The sequence below is a fragment of the Palaemon carinicauda genome, chromosome 19 (genome assembly GCF_036898095.1).
Source record: "Palaemon carinicauda isolate YSFRI2023 chromosome 19, ASM3689809v2, whole genome shotgun sequence".
In the NCBI taxonomy this organism is placed as follows: domain Eukaryota; kingdom Metazoa; phylum Arthropoda; class Malacostraca; order Decapoda; family Palaemonidae; genus Palaemon; species Palaemon carinicauda.
The window spans coordinates 13,514,061-13,535,918 of record NC_090743.1 but is presented as its reverse complement, the minus strand read 5'-3'; the positions used below and the strand labels follow the sequence as shown (position 1 = coordinate 13,535,918).

The 21,858-nt window shown below is 39.5% G+C and overlaps 2 protein-coding genes across 3 annotated transcripts in view; one reads left to right on the top strand and one right to left on the bottom strand.

Annotated features, from left to right (window-relative positions):
* The window catches only part of LOC137658451 (uncharacterized), a 306,842-nt gene extending 306,420 nt beyond the window's left edge, over positions 1 to 422 (bottom strand). Inside the window, exon 1 of the mRNA XM_068393178.1 lies at positions 1 to 422. This exon is cut by the window's left edge and continues 167 nt beyond it. The gene's annotated coding sequence lies outside the window, so the exon portion shown is untranslated.
* The window catches only part of LOC137658448 (uncharacterized), a 413,371-nt gene that overhangs the window by 368,622 nt on the left and 22,891 nt on the right, over positions 1 to 21,858 (top strand). The window contains exons 6-8 of one of the 2 annotated variants that reach the window (XM_068393174.1): positions 8,028 to 8,195; positions 15,555 to 15,973; positions 17,625 to 17,777. In XM_068393174.1, coding sequence (XP_068249275.1) covers positions 8,028 to 8,195; positions 15,555 to 15,973; positions 17,625 to 17,777 — 740 coding nt within the window. Of the gene's footprint in view, positions 1 to 8,027; positions 8,199 to 15,554; positions 15,974 to 17,624; positions 17,778 to 21,858 lie in introns of both variants that reach the window. The other variant, XM_068393173.1, reaches the window with a different exon arrangement.

Here is a 21,858-nt window from a genome sequence, read left to right as displayed (position 1 = left end):
TCAACCAGTATTTGTGGTATGTTTTAATTATGCAGTTACCGATAAGAAATAGATTACTCCTGAGTATTAACAATGTTAGATGCACGAGTGTAATAAATATATTTTTAATGTTTGTCCACCCCAACACCGACACGCTTTTTAATGAACTTTGAAAAATTAAAGTATTTTTTCTCAACTGAAAAACGTTCATATGCTGTGAATGCCTTTATTATGCAGATCCAGTATCAATATCAGTGGAGTAAGCACACTTAATTATGCTGCCGCTAATGGTCTGATAATGATAGCAGAGTCCAAACACAGAGGAAACCTTGGAAGAAGGAAGAGGCTCTGCAACTCTTCAGGAAGGAGCGTAGTCGGGCTGATGTTGAATCGTCGGGGTGTGAGCCGCCAATGTGTTAACGTTCGCTCGGGGAACGACATCACAGCCAGCCATGTGCCCCGACCACTACGCAATACTATATCACACATACGAACGAACGCCTCTGCAGTTACCAACTCACGAACGAACTCGGTTGCCCTTGTATATTTTTTTTTTTTTATTCCCGTACTCACTTTTCCTAGTGTTGTGTCAGCATGTGTATTATCGGCGAGGGTGACTGGTCTGGTTTAGCAATCGCCTTCAGAGTCAATATTATTTTTTATTCATAATGCATTCTTCTACAAACCATAATATTATACCTTGAAGGTTGTTAAGATCAGGCCCGCATTGTTTAATATTATACTGTCAAAAGGATTTCCCTTTCTTAGAAGTTAACAAAACTAAAAAAAAATCATTGGTATTACCTCTTTATGCATCTGGTCTTTTCATGTTCATAAACTAATATATTGTTTACTTCGCCCCATATGTTTTGAAGGCTGATGTTTTGATAAATTTTTATCCTTTAATTTTTCTTTGTTCTTTTCTTATTATTGTTTTTGTGTTTGTATATGTGCTGTGTATATGTATGCATGTTTATGTATATGTATGTACGTATATAAAGTATGTATGTATTACGTATACTTTTATATATGTATATATAATGTATATATAATATATATCTTATTGTGTCTAGATACAAATGTATGTATGTAGATGTACATATGTGTGTTTACATGTAGGCTATTTATATTTCATGTACTATCACACACACACATACATATATATATATATATATATATATATATATATATATATATATATATATATAAAATGCATATATATGTACTGCATATATAAAAAACATATAAACATATATGTATATATTATATATAAGTATACAGTGTATACACATTTACACTATATATAATATATATACTGTATATATATAGAAATATATATATATATATATATATATATATATATATATATATATATATATATACAGTATATTTATTATATATAGTGTAAATGTGTATACACTGTATACTTATATATATATACATATATGTTTATATGTTTTTTTATATATGCAGTTTTATATATACAGTTTATAATTGTATTGTATTGCCTTGTATATGAACCCAATCTTTCTTCCCTATGCAAGTTCAAGTCGGTTTGGTATGCGAATCTCGTGACACACCCTTATATACAGATTAAACTAATTTTGTAATAGTTTCGGATACAGGTAAAATATTTTGGATGTAATATTAAACGTTTGGGTCATCGGAGTATTAAGCGTTGGCCTCTGCTCCGCTAGATTTTTCTGGGAAGAGCAGAAAGTCTACTGACGTCATAGTTACGTCAGGGAAAGTTTTCAGTTTGTTGTTTTTCTTAATTGGATTCAGGACCAGCGGAAAATTTAGCGTTTTCAGTTGAAGTTACGTTAATCGGTTATTACTGTTTATCTAGTTGAATTTCTTAAGAATTGCTGATATGTTATTAGGTTCTTGCTGTTTATCATTAACGGAATAGTAATGTTTGAATGGAAAGTTGACGTGAAACTCCCGAAAAAAAAATTACCACGGATAAGAAATCCGGTTGTTTCTTTGACTCTAAGCATAGAAAACCATTCAGTTTGCAGTATTCGAAGACTTAACTATATCCTATAAATTACGAAGTAAAACTTTGACATTGTCATGCAAGCTAAGAATGCAGTTGGCTGTCTCCCGTTACAAACTCGGTAGCATCAGCTGAGAGATAAGACTTTGGGTAGTTTCGTCACCCGAAGTGGTCGTGGCGGGACGGGGAATTCACCTTGAGCACCACGTTTCTGAGTGTGTGTGTGTGTGTGTGTGTGTGTGTGTGTGTGTGGCTGGCTTCTCGGAACTCCGATTGCTAAATTTGCAGGAAGATGCGGCTATGTTGCTATAACTGGTTTTCGCATGAACTTGGGTAACTGGCTGTCTATATAATTTATTCGGTTTTAAGTTGGAGGTATTTCATTCTTCAAGATATCAGAATAGTATATTTTAATGTTGGGTGCTGTGTTTGTTATTATTATTATTATTATTATTATTATTATTATTATTATTATTTAGGAACACTTAAATTATGGCACACACATATACTATATATATACATATATATACTGTATATATATGTATATATATATATATATATATATATATATATGTGTGTGTGTGTGTGTGTGTGTGTTTAGGTAGTATGTGGGTTGGGCACCCAGCACCTGTTGAGATACTACCGCTGGAGAGTTATTGGCTCCTTTGACTGGCCATACAGGACTACATTGGATCCATATATCTGATTACGGCTCATTTTTTCTTTGCTTATACATACACCGAATAGTGCGGCATATTCTTTCCACGTTCTCCTCTGTCCTCATACACTTGACAACACTGAGATTGCCAAAGTATTCTTCTTCACTCAAGAGGTTAGCTATTATTATCCTCATCATCATCCTCATGATTTATTATTATTATTATTATTATTATTATTATTATTATTATTATTATTATTACTACTTTCTAAGCTACAACCCTAGTTGGAAAAGCAGAATGCTATAAGCCCAGGGGACCCAATAAGGAAAATAGCCCAGTGAGGAAAGGAAACAAGGAAAAATTTAGTATTTTAAGAACAGTAACATTAAAATAAATATTTCCTATATAAACTATAAAAACTTTAAAAAAACATGAGGGAGAGAAATAAGATAGAATAGTGTGCTCGAGTGTACCCTCAAGCAAGAGAACTCTAACGCAAGACAGTGGAAGACCATGGTACAGAGGCTATGGCACTACCCAGTACTAGAGAACAATGGTTTGATCCTGTTCCTAGAAGAACTTCTTACCATAATTAAAGAGGCTCTTCTACCCTTACCACGAGGAAAATACCCACTGAACAATTACAGTGCATTAGTTAACCCCTTGGGCGAAGAAGAATTGTCTGGTAATATCAGTGTTGTTAGGTGTATGAGGACAGAGAAGAATATGTAAAGAATATGCCAGACTACTCGGTGTATGTGTAGGCAAAGAGAAAGTGAACCGTAACCAGAGAGAAGGATCCAGTGTAGTACTGTCTGGCCAGTCAAAGGACTCCATAATTCTCTAGTGGTAGTATTTCAACGGGTGGCTGGTGCCCTGGCCAACATACTACCTAATGCATTATAATTTTTCAGTGGCTACTTTCCTTTTGGTTAGGGTATAAGAATCTCTAGCTATGGTAAGCAGCTCTTCTAGGAGGACACTCCAAAATCAAACCATTGTTCTCTAGTCCTTGATAGTGCCATAGCCTCTGTACCATGGTCTTCCGCTGTCTTGGGGTTGAGTTCTCTTGCTTGAGGGTGCACTTGGGCACACTTTCATATCTTATTTCTCTTCCTCTTGCTTTTTTTCAAGTTTTTATAGCCAATATATGAAAGATCTATTTTAATGTTGTTACTGTTCATAAAATATTTTATATTGTTCATTACTTCTCTTGTAGTTTATTTACTTATTTCCTTTCCTCGCTGAGCTATTTTCCCTGTTGGAGCCCTTGGGCTTATAGCATCCTGTGATGCAACATGTAGATTGTTTATGGGTGAGCATATACTGTAGTTAAAAAGGGTGGCTACTAAAACTCGCCTTTATCGAGAGGACTAACAACATGAATCTGTCACGGAGCCATTATATAATCAATATAAGGTTGACTATATTTCTTTTTTTTAGGATATACTTTTACGGAAGAAGAACTATCCTTATCCTCGGGACTTTACCAAAACGACATCTCTTAATCGGTTGTGATTTTTAAATTTCTTTTTATGGATAATCCTCGAGTAGGATACCAAAACCATTATAGTTTGACAAAGATTAGACACTAGCCCCCAGTACAAATATATTCAGTTCATTATATAATTTGTGTATGTGTGTGTATTTACTATACACACACACACACACACACATATATATATATATATACATTAAAATACGTAATTTTCCGTGTATGTATGCTAAATCTGTGAAAATAGGAAACTTCCTATTTCATAGATTGTGGGTCTCTCTCTCTCTCTCCTCTCTCTCTCTCTCTCTCTCTCTCTCTCTCTCTCTCTCTCTCTCTCTCTCTCTCTCTATATATATATATATATATATATATATATATATATGTTGTGTGTGTGTATTTATATTGGATATATATACACTATGTGACGTTTGAAGTTACGATACCAGATGATACACTAAGAAAACCAGTCTCGTATACTTCATTCTTGAGTGTCCAGACCTCAGCGACGAAAGAAGAAAAATAGTGGAATTGCAACAGCCGTATGAAGAAGAAAAGAAGATAATAGGAAACGTGCTGTTCAAGAAAGAAGGAATAGAGAAAAGAAAAGAATATATCTATCAAATGTGGAAAAAAGAGAGAAGAAAATAAAAGAATTAGAATAAAGAAGAAACCCAAGGAGGTGCCGATGGAAAGACGAATCCCTCCGCCCAACAACAAGAACAAGAACAAGAATAAACGTGTTATTTATGTTGTTCTCGACAAGTGCCGTAAAGAGGAAAGTAAGAAAAAACTGTGCTGTTCTTTATATTAAATATCCGATTCGCGTATAATTTCTATTACACAAGGGATTCTGAAATCACTGTACTGAGGAATTTAGGGATAATTGGTTTAGGGTGTGAAATTATATCCGGAGAGAGAGAGAGAGAGAGAGAGAGAGAGAGAGAGAGAGAGAGAGAGAGAGAGAGAGAGAGAGAGAGAGAGAGTGAGTTTAAGGAATTAAAAAATGAGGAAGAGGAACAAGGTATCAAATTTGTTGCACAAATTAACTTGTCAATAAAGAAAATGTACCAGTTACTCCGAATAGAAATAATTAAATCTTAGTATAGATATTTGTTTAGCAATAGTGTACTCTTTTATCAGAAAATTTTATCTTTTATGGTGTCAAAGTTCAGCTCGTATGTTAGTCTCTCTCTCTCTCTCTCTCTCTCTCTCTCTCTCTCTCTCTCTCTCTCTCTCTCTCTCTCTCTCTGGAAATCAGTGTTAGAATTAATGAAATCCAAAAGAAAAATACCGAGACCAGACTGTAAAACACCAAAGGCCGGTCTGAAAAATACCTTTATTAGACAAAAACACTGAAACCAGACAGCCCCCCCCCCCAAAAAAAAAAAAAAAAAAAACCGCAACCAGGGATATATACCGAAATCAAACTGGAATATACCGAAACCAAACATAGAAGTACTGAAACCGAAAAAAAATGAGATGATAGAACACCGAACTCTGATTGAAAAACACACAAACCAGACTGCAAACACTTGGGTGAAGCATGAACTAAGATCCTTGGGCAGTCTTTCGTAATACTTCCGTAACTACATCGCATGCTTTGACTCCGTCATATACAGTACTGCATTATTAATCATTCTCTCTCCTTTAGTCGTTTCCTACTTCTATATGTAATATTTTTTCAAAAGTGCTTGTTTAAATGAAATGTATGATTCTGTTCGGACTGGCCCAACTACTTCTCTCACAACCATCTTTTGTTACTTTACTTTAAGGGTTGCTTTTCTGGTCCTATACATCAGGGGAACCCTACTACCTTCGCAGGACCTTCACGATCATTTTATCATGTGCGTTCCAAGACATTCAGCATTTCACACCGCGTATTGCTCGTTTATTGTCAAATCCACACTATCGAATCAATTAGAGAACAAGAAAGTCTTCAGTTTCCCTTGAAAGCCTTAATATCTTCAGTCTTTCGGATGTCTAGTGGGAGCTTCTTATAGTCTCGGGGTGGCATATTTAAAGGCTCTAAAGCCCATATTAAACTTATATCTATGTTCCCAAAATTTTAAACCATTTGTAACTATTCTCCTATTAATACGATTTTTGACAGCACAATATGTAGAAATTCGCTTAGATTTTTTGGATGTCCGATTCTGATAACTTGATGGGTTATTGTACTAATTTTAAAATCAATTCTTGCTTTAATAGGCAGCCTGCGTAAATCAATTAGTGTAGGAATGTTACCATAATATATGTATATATATATATATATATATATATATATATATATATATATATATATATATGTGTGTGTGTGTGTGTGTGTGTGTGTGTGTAATCCTTGTTTGTTACATTGCAAACCCTTATCCAACACATGTTTAGCGTAGATTTTTTTTTTTAATCAGGGTTAAATGTTTCATAGTACGACTTTGAATAGCGTTTCACTATCATAAAACAACTTAGTTAATCGGATTTTCAACTAGACATTAAAGCGCGAGATCGAGTGACATTGATGCTGAACTTATTCCATTAAGATTATTCAGGTGATATGTGTAAGGTTATTATTATTATTATTATTATTATTATTATTATTATTACTTGAGAAGCTACAACTCTAGTTGGACAATCATGATGATATAAGCCCAAGGGCTCCAACAGGGAAAACAGCCCAGTGAGGAAAGGAAATAAGGAAAAACTACAAGAAGTTTAAGAATAATAATAACATTGAAATAAATATTTCATAAACTATTAAAAACTTGAAAATATCGAGAGGAATAGAAACAAGATAGAATAATGATATTTTATCATGGAATCCTAACCTTTTGAATTGTAGAAACTCGTCAAACAGAATATACCACCGAAAATGTTTATTTGGTAGATTATTCAGTTCAAGACAACACTCAAGAAATCTATCGAATATTATATACAGGATAGTTGGTTGAGGAGTTGAGAGTTTTAAAAAAAAAACTTTTAACATAAACCGTCACCATTGTGTAGTACTGTATTATGGGTGCAATGTAATAATGCATTTGATATCTCGAAGGAATTAGAAAAGGAACTAGTATCATAATTTTTTTAGTATGTACCGGTATGTACAGTATGCTTATTTTTACCAGAACTTTTTAATCACCCACACAATACGTACAGTACCAGTTACATGCACACATGCAATTTTTTTTTTTATCATGTTCACGCGTGAAGCTAAAAGGGGAAATTATCAAAGGATAACAAGCCCCCCCCCTTTCTCTCTCAGTTGAAAGCCAAGCTTTTGATGGCCAAATGTTTGTTGTACTCCAAGAGAGGAGAAAAAGGCATGCGAGAAAAAGACAAATATTTTAGTTTAAAGTGATCCTGGGATTCTAAAAAATAAGTGATCGGCCTTGAGGTATATGCCTGTGTACTGAGCTACAACCTTCGTTGGTGAATGGTGGAATTCCTCTGATTTTATCCCCTTTTTTCTTATCCTTTCACGTACTTTGTAACATTTCTCATTGTTGCCGATACACAGCAGCCATGGGAATGTCTTGTGTCAACACGGGTATCTGGGGATCATAATGTTTTTGCATTATCATACTTCATTTTATAAGAACAATGAAATATTGCTCTATTCCATTAGTAGTAATTGTTGAAAAGATTTGTAATGAAATATTGTGACTGTCTATACAATACTTATGGATAGTGACTGTTGTAGGTCTCATGGAAGTGGTTAAAAGCTGAAAACTAAGTAGGCATATGGTGCTATGAACTAAAGGAGTACTGGTTTTAAAATGTTCCTATCAAATTTGATATTGAGAGTCATGATGGTAATTAAAGTTTATCATGTATGTGCAGTAGTGTCTTGCCATTGTTTGATAACTGAGGTATTAGTATCTAATTGAAGTTTTACTCTTTACAGGGCTGAGTCATGTTGGTCTATCAGAGACATGGTTGGAGCCATCGGCATCACAGTCTAATGGAAATGTCAGGTTACCTACTAAAGAGGATCTCACGTACTACCATCATGATGAAAATGACCTGGAAGACATGGAAGATGAGATGGAACATCATATTGTTCAGCCAACAGGTCGTAAGTCTGCGTTTTATACCATAGTAACTTAGATTCATAATACAATAACAAATCAGCTAATCATACTTCTCTACTCTTCTGCTAAGTTTTTATATTGAGGTTTTTGCTAGGCATTAAATCTCTTAAATGGAATATTAATTGTGAAGTAACAGTTAAAACTAGAAACTACTGTTAACATGCAGTATTTTGGAATTGATGTGTTGGCTATACTACTTAGTCTTGTAACTTCTTAGAAAACCAGAACTCTGAAGCATTGAATGACGAAGTGATGCTACTGTATGCTACCATTATCCTATTGATCATTCTCATGTATATTTTCCCTTTAAGGGTGCTAGATAGAATCTGCCCATTTCTCCCCATTCTCTTTAATATTTGGCCCCCTACTGAATAGTATCTAGTCACCTCTCTTTAACAGATTGCTCCTTTTCCCTTCTTGTCAGATGTCCCAACTATACTGTATATTTCTTAGTTTTCAATCTACAGTATTATTCATTCATCACAATATAATGATGTTACTGCCTCTATTGTGATGCAATTACCCCAGTCCCTTTAAAATTCTTTGGGCAACCTCTGTCTGCTTCTTATTTGTTTGCAATATAATCTTCCAAGTCTTGCACACCCTTTAAATAGGTACTTTGATCAATGCATCTTGCAGTCACTGTAGGTATTAATGAAGTGTCTCGCTGTACCCTCTTTTTGTTGTTGTTTGCTTTACTATTTCCTTTCTTCACATTTGCATTTGGACCTCTTAAATCTTTACTTCATAGTGCAGTTTGGGTTAATCCTCAAAATACGCCTCTATGCTGAATGGCTTCCGTAGCCCCAATATTGGCCCTAAAGGGCCGGAGTCCATACATTCATCTATTCCCGTAGTTGGGTAGTACCTTTAGTACATGTTACACTGACAATCATTGAAATGTCTTTGCAGCATCCCTTCTTTCCTTAGCTGCACTTACTTTTTAGCCTTCTGTACAAGTCACTTCTTACTTCCATTTTTCTATTTAACCTCTTAACTTTTGCTTCACCTTGCAGCTATACAGTTTTCTCCCGTTGTACTTGAGCACCTAATTGCCTCTAATGTCCCATTGCTGACTTATTTAGCCCTAATTCATGAATTAATCAATCAATTCCAGCTTTGAATCTAGGCATTTTAGGCACATTTTAAGAACTTTTACCTGTTTCTTTGCCCAGTACCCATGTCAACCCTGTGTGCTTAAGCACAAATTTTGTATATCTTCAATTATTTTCTTGTTTTATTGTGGTTTACTATTTATGTGAACAGTTAAGCAATCTTTCCACTTCTTCCAGGGTGTAGCTACTCTTCTTATTACCTTTTTGCCTCCAGCTACCTTGTTAGCAATTCTCTAGGATCTGGTAAAAGACTGTTGGTTCAATATGTGCTGTACTGTATGTGTGTTTCACACGAGTTTATATAAATAGGGATCAAATCCAATGTAAACTTGCTTTTTTGTATCCATATTCATAGTCAGTTTATGACTTCTGTATTTATCAGTGTCATCACCATCATCCCAGTTAGATCTTTTCCAATGGCCTAGGATTAATTCCCTGTTGTTCTTGGACTTGGTAGAAGAGATGTCAAATAACTGCTCTGTAATGAATTATTTTCATTCAGGGGTATCAAATTCTTCAGGCAATGTTCAGTATGTTTAATAGTTTTAATGATGTTAGAGTTGCCGAAAGTTTGATTTTTTAATTAGATTACAGTACAGTACTGTATCACAAAGTGTGCTGTTATTGTTTAAGCTTAGAGTTTCATATTTTACAGTTTTCAATATTTAACTTAGCCGGTGAATATATAGCTGCAACTCTGTTGCTCGACAGACAACTCTACGGAAAAACTCGCCAGCGATCGCTACACAGGTTGCGGGTGTGCCCAACAGCGCCATCTGTCGACCAGATACCCAGCTCTCATGTAAACAAAGACTCAATTTTCTCTCTGTCGAGGTGTCGACAAGACGTACTTTACTCGCTGTTGCTAAACTGGAGTTTTTCACATCTAATTGGTGAAGTACTATATTCTAGTTTTGAGCTTTCGCTGTGCAGGGTTTTTCTTCACACAAATCCTTGAACTCTTTTTGATATCGGATTCTTTGTTGATGACTTTTTGATTGTTTTTTGGAATTTCCCTTGACCAATTCAAAATGGCTGACCCTTCACAAGTCCCCAAATTTAGGAAATGCAATGCTAGGGACTGTTCTAGGCGTCTTCCGAAGGCTTCTATCGACCCTCACACTGTTTGTTCCAATTGTCGGGATAAAACCTGTCAATTGGAAGATCGGTGTGAGGAGTGCGTTGGCCTTTCGGAATTCGATTTTATCAAATTTCAAAAGTACACACGTAGGCTAGAGAGAGATAGAGTTAGGAGAAGTTCTTCTCGTTCTATTGATATATCCTCTCCTCATGCCCCACAACCTATTCCTTCCCCTGTAGTGGTTGCTCCTAACCCCCCTCCTGGCACTCAGGAACCATCGATGGCTGATATGATGCATGCCATCCAGGCTCTGGGTGAGAGAGTTGAGTCCCTTGCTAGTGACCGTAATCAGCTCATGGCGGATGTGAAGGAGCTTAAGTGCCAAAGTGCAGTGGGAAGTGCTAAAGTGCCAAGTGATAGTGTTGTGGACAGTGTTGCGCTTGAGGGTTCGTCTGTTCGTGCCTGTCGTCCTCCTAGTCCGGGACCTCTTGCAAGCTCCCAAGTCCAGGGGAGAAGCAATGTCGTACGACGCATAGGTTCGAGAGGCTTTAATCAGCGAACAGACGTTCCCTCCGTGGTATCGGGCGTATCTACCCAAGATCGCTCCTACCTACCTAAGACGAGAGAGCCCATTTATACCTCATCTTCTGAAGGTGTTTCTCGCAAGAAACTTTGGACCAAGGTCTCGCGACCGTTAAAACGTAAATCGGTCCCTTCAGCACAAGTCCAACGGCCCGGTTGTAGCCACTGGGTCAGTTCGGACTCGTTGCCGTCATCCGATGACTGCTCACCGCCTAAGAGAGGCAAAGCGGTACCGCTTCAGACAGTAACACCGTCTGTCGCCGCACCTGCTCCCGTAGACCCTAAGTGGTCTCTACTGCAAGACATGCAGTCTAAACTTACGTCTCTGATGCAGGACTTTCGTGCGGAGAAGGTTGCTGCCGTACCAGCTAGTGCAGTACCTAGCCTACAACCCTCCACGCGATCGGTTGTGCGTCCTGTGGACGCTGAGGTAACCTTCTCACGCACACCAGTTGAGAGAGTTCCTCCACCCATGCGTTCCAGTGTGATCTGCCAGCCGCATGTTGACGTTAAGCGACGCACGGAGGTTGCCGTTGATGTTCTGGATGTTCAACAACCGTCAGAGTTGCCTTGTTTTGACGCGGTGCGTCAACCTCCGCAACCCAGTGTGGTTTCCACTGCGCAACCCCATCAGTCTAGACAGTCTGGGGTAGACGCTGTGCGTCACCGCGCTACCATGGTTGTTGCCAGCTCACAGACTGGGCAGCAGTTCCATGACGTTGCGTCCGGCTCAGTCACGCATGCACCAGTGCGACCGGACTCAGCGAACCGGCCGTTACCCACTCCGTTGCTGTTTCCTCATCAGTTGTCGGATGAGGAACTTTCTGATGATGATGTTGCTGCACATATAGATGAACCACAATCAGAATTGGACGAGCCTAAGTCTACTCAACCCTCTTTGGACTTTAGAAAAGTTTTGGCCATTTTCAAAGAGCTGTTTCCTGACCAGTTTGTTTCTGTGGCTCCTCGTTCTCCGCCTTCAGAGTTTGTTTTAGGCATGCCGTCTACCACTCCTGCCTTTACTAGACTCGTCCTCGCACGCTCGTCCAAGAGAGCTTTGCGGGTGATAGGAGAATGGTTGCAGTCCAAGAAGAGCTTAGGGAAGACAGCCTTTGCTTTTCCCCCTGCTAGACTCTCTTCTAGATCGAGCGTCTGGTATGCCACGGGAGAAGTTCTCGGCTTGGGAGTTCCTGCCTTTGCCCAGGGCGACTTCTCAAGTCTTGTAGACTCTCCCCGCCGCCTTACCATGAGACGCTCAAAGATATGTTGGTCATCATCGGACCTGGACCACCTTTTGAAAGGAATCTTTAGGGCCTTTGAAGTTTTTAACTTCTTAGACTGGTGTCTAGGAGCCCTAAGCAGGAAGATCTCTTCGACAGATAAAGAGACTTCCTTGCTCATTATGTCCTGCATGGACAAGGCCGTACGTGATGGGTCTAATGAGCTTGCTGCATCATTTGTGTCCGGAGTCCTAAAAAAGCGAGAAAATCTCTGCTCATTCCTTTCTGCTGGAGTTACACCGTGCCAGAGATCTGAGCTTCTCTTTGCTCCTCTTTCCAAGTGCCTTTTTCCAGAAGTCCTGATTATGGAAATAGCCGCTTCGTTAGTGCAGAAGGACACTCACGATCTTGTTGCGTCCTCAGCTCGCAAAGCTCCCCCTTTGCCTACCTTGTCAGCTAGACCAAGGATGGACACTCCAGCGTCTCGATTTATTCCGCCCTTTCGTGGCAGAGCCTCCAGCAGAGGAGGTGCTCGTGCCGAAGGGAAGCGAGGGAAGAAGAAAGGATCCAAGTCCTATAAGGGCAGAGTCTGACTGCCCGCATCTTCAGACAGCAGTGGGAGCCAGACTCAAGAACTTCTGGCAGACCTGGGAGAAGAGAGGCGCAGATGCACAATCTGTGAAGTTGCTCAGAGAGGGGTACAAGATCCCTTTTGTACGGAAACCCCCTCTAGCAACGTATCCCATCGATCTCTCTCCCAGGTACAGAGAGGAAGACAGAAAAGGGAGCGGTGGTTAAAGTCTCGGACCTTCAATCTCCGGGATTCTACAACCGCCTCTTCTTGGTTTCAAAGAAGACAGGAGGGTGGAGGCCGGTGCTAGACGTCAGTGCTCTGAATGTCTTTGTCACAAAGCAGACATTCTCCATGGAGACCACAAAGTCAGTCTTAGCAGCGGTCAGAAGGGAAGACGAGATCGCAAGGGGACCTGCTCATCTGGTCAAAAGGTCAAGACATAACACTAGTAACGAGGTTCATCCAAGGCAACTTGAATGTCATGGCAGATTGTCTCAGTCGGAAAGGGCAAGTAATTCCAACAGAATGGACCCTCCACAAGGATGTATGCAAGAGACTTTGGGCCACTTGGGGCCAACCAACCATAGATCTCTTTGCAACCTCGCTGACCAAGAGGCTCCCAATATATTGCTCACCAGTCCCAGACCCAGCAGCAATACATATAGATGCCTTTCTCCTAGATTGGTCACATCTAGATCTATACGCATTCCCACCGTTCAAGATTGTCAACAAGGTACTGCAGAAGTTCGCCTCTCACGAAGGGACAAGGTTGACGCTAGTTGCTCCCCTCTGGCCCGCGAGAGAATGGTTCACCGAGGTACTTCGATGGCTAGTAGACGTTCCCAGAAGTCTTCCTCTAAGGGTGGACCTTCTACGTCAGCCACACGTAAAGAAGGTACACCAAAGCCTCCACGCTCTTCGTCTGACTGCCTTCAGACTATCGAAAGACTCTCGAGAGCTAGAGGCTTTTCGAAGGAGGCAGCCAGTGCGATTGCTAGAGCAAGGAGAGCATCCACCCTTAGAGTCTACCAATCGAAGTGGGAAGTCTTCCGAGACTGGTGCAAGTCAGTCTCTGTATCCTTGACCAGTACCTCTGTAGCTTAAATAGCTGACTTTCTCTTATATCTGAGAAAAGGACGATCCCTTTCAGCTCCCACTATCAAGGGCTACAGAAGCATGTTGGCATCGGTCTTCCGGCATAGAGGCTTAGATCTTTCCAACAATAAAGATCTTCAGGACCTCCTTAAGTCTTTTGAGACCACGAAGGAGCGTCGTTTGGTTACACCTGGTTGGAATTTAGACGTGGTACTAAGATTCCTCATGTCAAACAGGTTTGAGCCGCTACAATCAGCCTCCCTGAAAGATCTCACTTTAAAGACACTTTTCCTGGTATGCTTAGCCACAGCTAAAAGAGTCAGTGAGATTCATGCCTTCAGCAAGAACATCGGATTTTCGTCAGAAAAAGCTACATGTTCGCTACAACTTGGTTTTCTAGCCAAAAATGAGCTGCCTTCTCGACCTTGGCCGAAATTGTTCGATATTCCCAGCTTAGCGAATATTGTAGGCAATGAACTAGAAAGAGTCTTATGCCCTGTGAGAGCTCTTAAGTTCTATTTAAAGCGCACTAAACCTTTACGAGGCCAATCTGAAGCTTTATGGTGTTCAGTTAAGAAACCATCTTTGCCTATGTCAAAGAATGCTTTATCCTTCTTTATCAGACTGTTAATACGAGAAGCTCATTCACATCTGAGTGAGGAAGACCAAGCATTGCTTAAGGTGAGGACGCACAAAGTTAGAGCTGTCGCAACTTCCGTGGCCTTTAAACAAAATAGATCTCTGCGAAGTATAATGGACGCAACCTATTGGAGAAGCAAGTCAGTGTTTGCGTCTTTTTATCTAAAGGATGTCCAGTCTCTTTACGAGGACTGCTACACACTGGGACCATTCGTAGCAGCGAGTGCAGTAGTGGGTGAGGGCTCAACCACTACAATTCCCTAATTCCATACCCTTTTAATCTTTCTCTTGAAATGTTTTTATTGTTGTTCTTTGGGTTGTCCGGAAGGCTAAGAAGCCTTTCGCATCCTGGTTGATTTGGCGGGTGGTCAAAGTCATTTCTTGAGAGCGCCTAGATTAGGGGTTTGATGAGGTCCTGTTGTATGGGTTGCAACCCTTGATACTTCAGATCCTAGGGGTCGATCAGCATCCTAAGAGGATCGCGAGGCTCCGTAAGGAAGACGTACTTAAAAGGCAGAGTAATTGTTCAAGTCGACTTCCTTACCAGGTACCTATTTATTTTGTTTTTGTTATTTTGATAACTTCTAAAATGAAATAAAAAACTATTAGCTCATAAAAGTGTAAACATATATTACTGGTCTCTACCCACCATCCTGGGTGTGAATCAGCTATATAATCACCGGCTAAGTTAAATATTGAAAAATGTTATTTTGATTATAAAATAAATTTTTTAATATACTTACCCGGTGAATATAAATTAAATGACCCTCCCTTCCTCCCCAATAGAGACGCAGTGGGACGAGGAGAAAATTGAGTCTTTGTTTACATGAGAGCTGGGTATCTGGTCGACAGGTGGCGCTGTTGGGCACACCCGCAACCAGTGTAGCGATCGCTGGCGAGTTTTTCCGTAGAGTTGTCTGTCGAGCAACAGAGTTGCAGCTATATATTCACCGGGTAAGTATATTCAAAAATTTATTTTATAATCAAAATAACATTTTTCGTATTCTAATGTGTGGTTTATCCATACTCTTCAGATTTTCACAAAAGGCACACTTTGGACTTGATGAGCATGTGTGAGGATGTAGATCTTGGAGGTGGACCTTCCGCCAGCAAAGATGGCAGCCATGCGGAAGATAGACTACTGAAAAGAGTTCAAATCAAAGTTGAACATGAAACAGGTTTAGTTGACTCAGAGCCTCAATCTAACAACCAACTACCTCAACAAGAACCTCAAACTGCTACTCATTACATATCTGCGGGAGAAGAAGTTGTTATACACCAAAATAGTCATGAAATACAGCATCACCGTGGTGATGAGACCATTGAAGCAACGGTTACTATGTCGCATGATCCTCTCAATTCTGGCAGTGATTTGGAAGCCCCAAGTATAACCTCGGCACCTATACTAGAAGATGGTAGCCAACAACAACCTACTACTTCACATACTACTATTGTAAGAGAGTGTATGGATAATTTCTATTATTTTGAAATGTTATTTATGTTAGAAACATTTATAATGTATGTAGATCAATTCTATTTGGAGGGGGATTTCTTAACTTGTCCTGCAATTCACATAGTACAGTACTTAGCATTGACCTGTATAGACAGTATTGGTATATTAACCTTGCTAGTCTAGAGTATTGAATTTCCTTCATCTCTTAACAGTGATAAATGAAATATGCCTATTATTTTTTTTTTAACTTAGAATTTTGTCCATCAAAATTGTAGGTGTTATTTAGATTTGCATTAACATTCTCTTTGTATCTTGCAAGACTTGAGAAAGATGGTGGCTTTTTAAATGTTAATTATGCAATATTTGAGATAAAGGAAGAAAGATATTGATAGAAGAATAATGGAAGAAAGTTATTGATAAAGAAAATATTAGGGAAGGAGTAGAAGTCTGTTTTATAGTAACTGGGAAATAGAGTAACAGATAATCTTTGAAATAAACTGCTAAATTCTGGTGAAGGATTAGTAACAAATGAAATTTCTGAAGTCTCACAAAACTAAACTGTTGACATTCTGTACCCTGAGAAACCCAAAGATTTAAATTCTTTATCCTTTATCTGGATACAGTATTAATATATAGACACCATAGTTCAATTAGCTATTTGATATTGCCGTTCAAGATATTTTTGTAATTATGATGTCCTTTGGCAGATAATACTTTCCACTATGTAGTACTAGGTATGCTGTCAATTTTAACAGTATTGCCTTTTCTTTTAGTAAGTCTCAGTGTTGCAAAAGTAATTACTTAATTTGTATTTCTTACATTCATTTTTTTTGCATGTACATGATCAACAATTGGTTATTCATTTTTTAACTTTTCAATCAGCTGATTTTGCAACTTCTAGAGATCTAGCTTAATTTTATATCAAGAATTTCTAAATTTATTTTTACATAATGAAATGTTTAGGTTAATGAAATTATATTCATCCTTTTTTTTTTTTTACTTTGTAGTGTAACGGCCAAAAAATTACTTCGTTCTTGGTCTTCATAATCTTGCCGATGGTGGATTTATCCATGTTAGACTTTCGGTGTCCATGGACTTTTTTTTTATCTCCAGGTTTTCTATTATTTTCATATTTATGTTGATTAATAAGACCTGCCAATACTTAGTAGTGCCTGTGAGCTCACCACTACCTTTAAGCTTAATAACAAACATCCTGGATTTAAAATAATGGAATAAATAGGTAAAAACGGCAGTCAGTAAATCAACAACTTGATAAAGCCTTCATGTGACCAAGAATAAACAATATTGTAACAAAGTTCTGTGTGATGTCAAGTGGCAAAAATGTTAACTGATCAACCAAGCCTTCACCCAATTTGAAATTTCACCAAAATTTTAAATTTTGCTCTTATTGGAATAATTTACAAAATTATTGTACGTGCAAATTACCATCATTGGAAGATCAAAAGTTTAAGTATCTAGGAAACTTTCTGTTTCATTCATATCTAAAGTAATGCATTGAAATATAAAAAATATATATTTGGGTTGTAAGAAGGATTTTAGGTGCATTCACACAATGAGTGGGAAGATTCTTTGTAATTTTGTGTGAAATAGAATTGTCAGTTCACATACAGCACACAATTTTTTCTTTCAGGATGAGGATGGTTTGATCCTTCTTGGACTGTCTGGAGGAGAAACTCATACTACTATCATAAGTGCAGGAACTTCAGCACCCTTGCACACAACAGAAACCCAGAGACCAACTATTACTCGCCGGACTCGGAAATATACAAAACGGGACCTAATGGTAACTATGCACAAAAATAAGAAACATTGCTGAAATGGTCATTCACAGCCATGTAGTAAATGCATATTGCATTGTACTTAGCTTTTAAAGTTCTGTTCATCTATAATCAAGTTACAGAATTTGTTCTTCAATTATTATCTTTTTTTAATTTGACACTTGCACCCTGTAATTTTTTTGCTCAGTACAAATCTTAATTATGAAATGCGTTATTCTAGTAAAGTGAGAAAGAAAGCAAGTTTAGTTACGATTATAGGGCACCTTGAATTCTCAATTTAGATTTTTTGAGGAAAGCAGAAAGCTCTCTGAAATGTATATTTAAATGGAACTTTCTGTAAGGTTTCATTCTTTCCCAGTGATGTAACAGAATGTTATGAAGTTTCTTATTCAACTTGAGGATGAAATTGGGTAATTTAATTACAGTAGCTGTTTCATTTACAAAACTTAAGAGTACATTTACCTGATATGATTTAGCAAGACAACAACATAACTGCTTGTTCTGATAGCGTTCATCAGAGATCCCTAAATGCCATACTAAAGAATCCCTCTGAGGAAGGGATTGAGGATTTTTGGTTAGGATGTTTGTATCATTTAGCTGTTGTAATCTTCATTGCAGGAAAAATTAAAACCTTTGGAAACTGATTTTTTTATACAGAATTTTGCAATTGATTCTTTTTAAAACCGGATAATGGCTATTCTCTGATAACACCTCACTTTGCCTTATTCCATTTGTCAATGTCTTAATTAGATTTTTCCCGGTGAATAGAAAACATGTCTAATGGTTTTTGTTTCAAAGTTTTGTGGTAAATATGAAAAGATTCTAGGTAAATCTCCATCCTTCCAGTACTCCATATTTACCTTTCGGCGAGGCTGAAAGACAAGCTAAGAATAATTCTTAGCGAGGGGTAACCTCCCAATTTGCTAGTTAGCGGGTGGGGAGTGGTGGTAGATCGGCCACCCCTCTCACCTACCTGGGTCGAGTAACCACTTTGCTTTCTGTCTCGGTAGAGATCAGTCATACTGCCGTTCTCTGCCGTTTTTAACTTTTTCTTTTTCTTTACAGTGCGTAAGTTTCTTTTTCTTTTTCTTTACAGTGCGTAAGTTTCCCAAATCTGAGAAAATGGCTATAGTCACACCAGTTCCAAAAAATGCTCTGGACTACCAGGAATTAAGCTCATATAGACCTATTTCGAATCTATCCTTTGTTTCAAGAGTGCTTGAATATGTAATTCTTGAACAACTAGTCAGTCACTTAAAAGTAATAGAAGCAAAAGAAGTAATAGAAGCTTTGCCTGACAACCAATCTGCTTACAGAAAACTATACTCTACGGAGACAGCCATATGCTCTGTTGTAAATAATATGCTAGAAATGATGGAGGAAAATAAATTAGGTATTTTAATATTACTCAATCTCGGTGCTGCTTTTGATACAGTTGTGCATGAACTGCTACTAAATGATCTACAGTCCCACCTAGAAAAAGGATCACCCCTATACTAATTGATTTACACTGGCTGCTGATTAAAGCGAGAATCAAATTTAAAATGTGTACAATAACCTACCTAGTTATCAGAACCGGATGTCCAAAATACTTGAGAGAATTGCTACGTATTGTGCAGCCAACAAATCGTGTCGACACGAGAATAGTTACAGATGGCTTCAAACTATAGAAAACTAGATACTGTATATGTCTACTGTAGGCTCCCGAGCCTTTAAATATGCGGCCCCAAGACTAAGTAATAAGCTCCCATGCAACATCTGAATGATTGAAGACATTAAGCCTTTCAAGAGGAAACTGAAGAATTTCTTATTTCATCAGTCGTATAACTGTGATGATTTAACAATAAATGAACAATATGTGATATGAAACGTTAAATACTCTGAACGAACAAGGTAAATCGAGAGGGGAGGTCCTGTAGAGAGTGGGGTTCCCCAGCTGTATGGGATCAGAAAAGCAGCCGTCAAAGTAAGTAAAGTAAGTGTTGGAGTGCTTGCAGTCCCGCAATGCAAACGTGTCCTGATCCCGAAGGCCGAGCATATGGTACCTTCATGTCTGCCCTAGAGATGGATCCCCACTTGTTGTGTCCGACTTGTTGCGGCTGCCGGTGTTCACAGGATGACACCAGTAGTGAATGTAGGGAGTGGTTGGCCTCCCAGTGGGAGAGGTTTGGGCGATGGAAGAAGACAAAGGCTAAACGTGATTCTTCTCCTTTGGGGTCTTCCTCGAAGTCGAAGAAATCAGTCTTCTTTTTTTACTCCCCAACCTCTTCCCGAAACTGCTCCTCCACCGGTCTCCTCTTGGGAATGGCAGAGTAGCAGGGCAGCCCTGGTTACTTCAGGTCAACTTCGTAGGTCTCGGGATGGTGCCAACTTCCCTAGCAAGCCAGTCCCGCCCCCTCCTCCGGGGAGAGCCTGCTCTTTTACTGATCTTATCCTTTTGGCCATGCCTGAGCGTGGATGGTCTCCTCCTAAGGACGTTCTGTTTGGACTTCTTCAGTTGGGGGCTAAGTGGAGGCTCTTGTCGCCTTCTTCGGAAGTCGATCCCACTCCTTCGGGCTGAGGCGCTGGTGCCCGTCCGTCGAACTTTTGGTCCCCTGATGCCGAGAACGATGTAACTTCACCAGGGTCAGTGGAGGAATAAAATTCAAAGCTTGTTTTCCCTTCAGGGAACACCTCTCGCTCGCGAGAGAAAATCGCACAACAGCGGTCTTACGCTTACGAATCTCCCTTAATGGTGGGGCATAACTCAGTCTTAGGCGATGTTCTCCCTTGGAAGAACAAGTCTCTCTTTTGGGAGAGGAAGCTTCCGAGCATCTTGGGCTTGAGCAGTCTCCCCATCGAGTATTTACTGCTTGACGTTCCCCTTCGGGTGTCCGTCGGGTGGATGGGTTTCTGACCCCTCTCCATCCAGGTCGTGCTCCTCCTTTTGCGGTAAGAAGATGGCTTTTTGAAGTGCTGAGTTCAAGTCGCAGTCGTCCTTCGGGGTCTCGTTACAATCTAACATTGGGCTTGCTGGATCCGAAGCCTCTTGTCATGTTGAGTCCTTGGATTCTCGTGATTTTTGTTTTGTTGATTATGCTGAACCTCCGGGCTATCATAATCCTCATGGCCCTTGTCGCGCGAATCCTTCACGACAAGGTTTTTGGTAAAATTCCTATCTTCCATGATGTAGAACCCATAAGTTCTCGTCACGCTGATCCTTACGGTTCGCGTGACTTAAGAGTTCTCATGTTCTAGGTTGAACCTCCCCTGTGTTTGGTCTTCCAGTTCAAGCTCGTTATGGTGTTGCCTCTCGTGAAAGAACAGCGTCGGATGACAGAACAGAGTCACGTGAGGAAGCAGTTGATCGTGGTTTCCTACCTTCATGCGAACTTTCTCGGCACCTACCTTTTAGCTCGGTTTCACCGACTGCTTGAACGAGATTCTGTCGCCTTTCTTGGCTGCTAGAGGGATCCCTGCATAGGAAAATCTTACTGCTCATGAACTTCGACCTACTCTAAGACAGCCTTTGCCTCCTCGTCAGAGGTTCCTATGCCCAGAGTCTCCCCCAGGGGAAAAGCCAGTACCAATCCTGCCTGCCAGAGGTGCTAAGAAATCCTTCGAGTTTTCGAAGCTCAAGGCTCCATGCCACCCCAGAGGATCCCCCCTCCTAGAATATCGGGAGCTCCCCCCCCCCCCCCCGCACCGTTTTTAACGTACTGCGTGAGGTTGTGCCAGGGGCCACCCCCCGTTCCCAATCCTTGGGCGAGGCATTCCGAGAATTGCTGTATTACAAGCCCTCCTTCCAGGTGCCTCTCCTGTTGATCCCAGAAGTAATCCTGAATACTCTGCTTCCGCAGAACTTCCTCGGAGGAATTAACCTATCTCTCCTAAAAGGCCACTAGAAGAGAGCTTTTCAGAATTCCAAGGAAGTTCCCTGCTGTTCAGGGTTCCTCAGGCCAAAACCTAAGGGTAAGAGGAAAAGGATCTGACCATCTCCCAAGGAGGACAAGGCAATCTCATTTACAGATTCCTTATGCCTCCCTCCAGTTGAAGTGATTCCGAGGGAGTCTCTCCCTCTACCAGTGTTCGACATGGTTTTCCTCC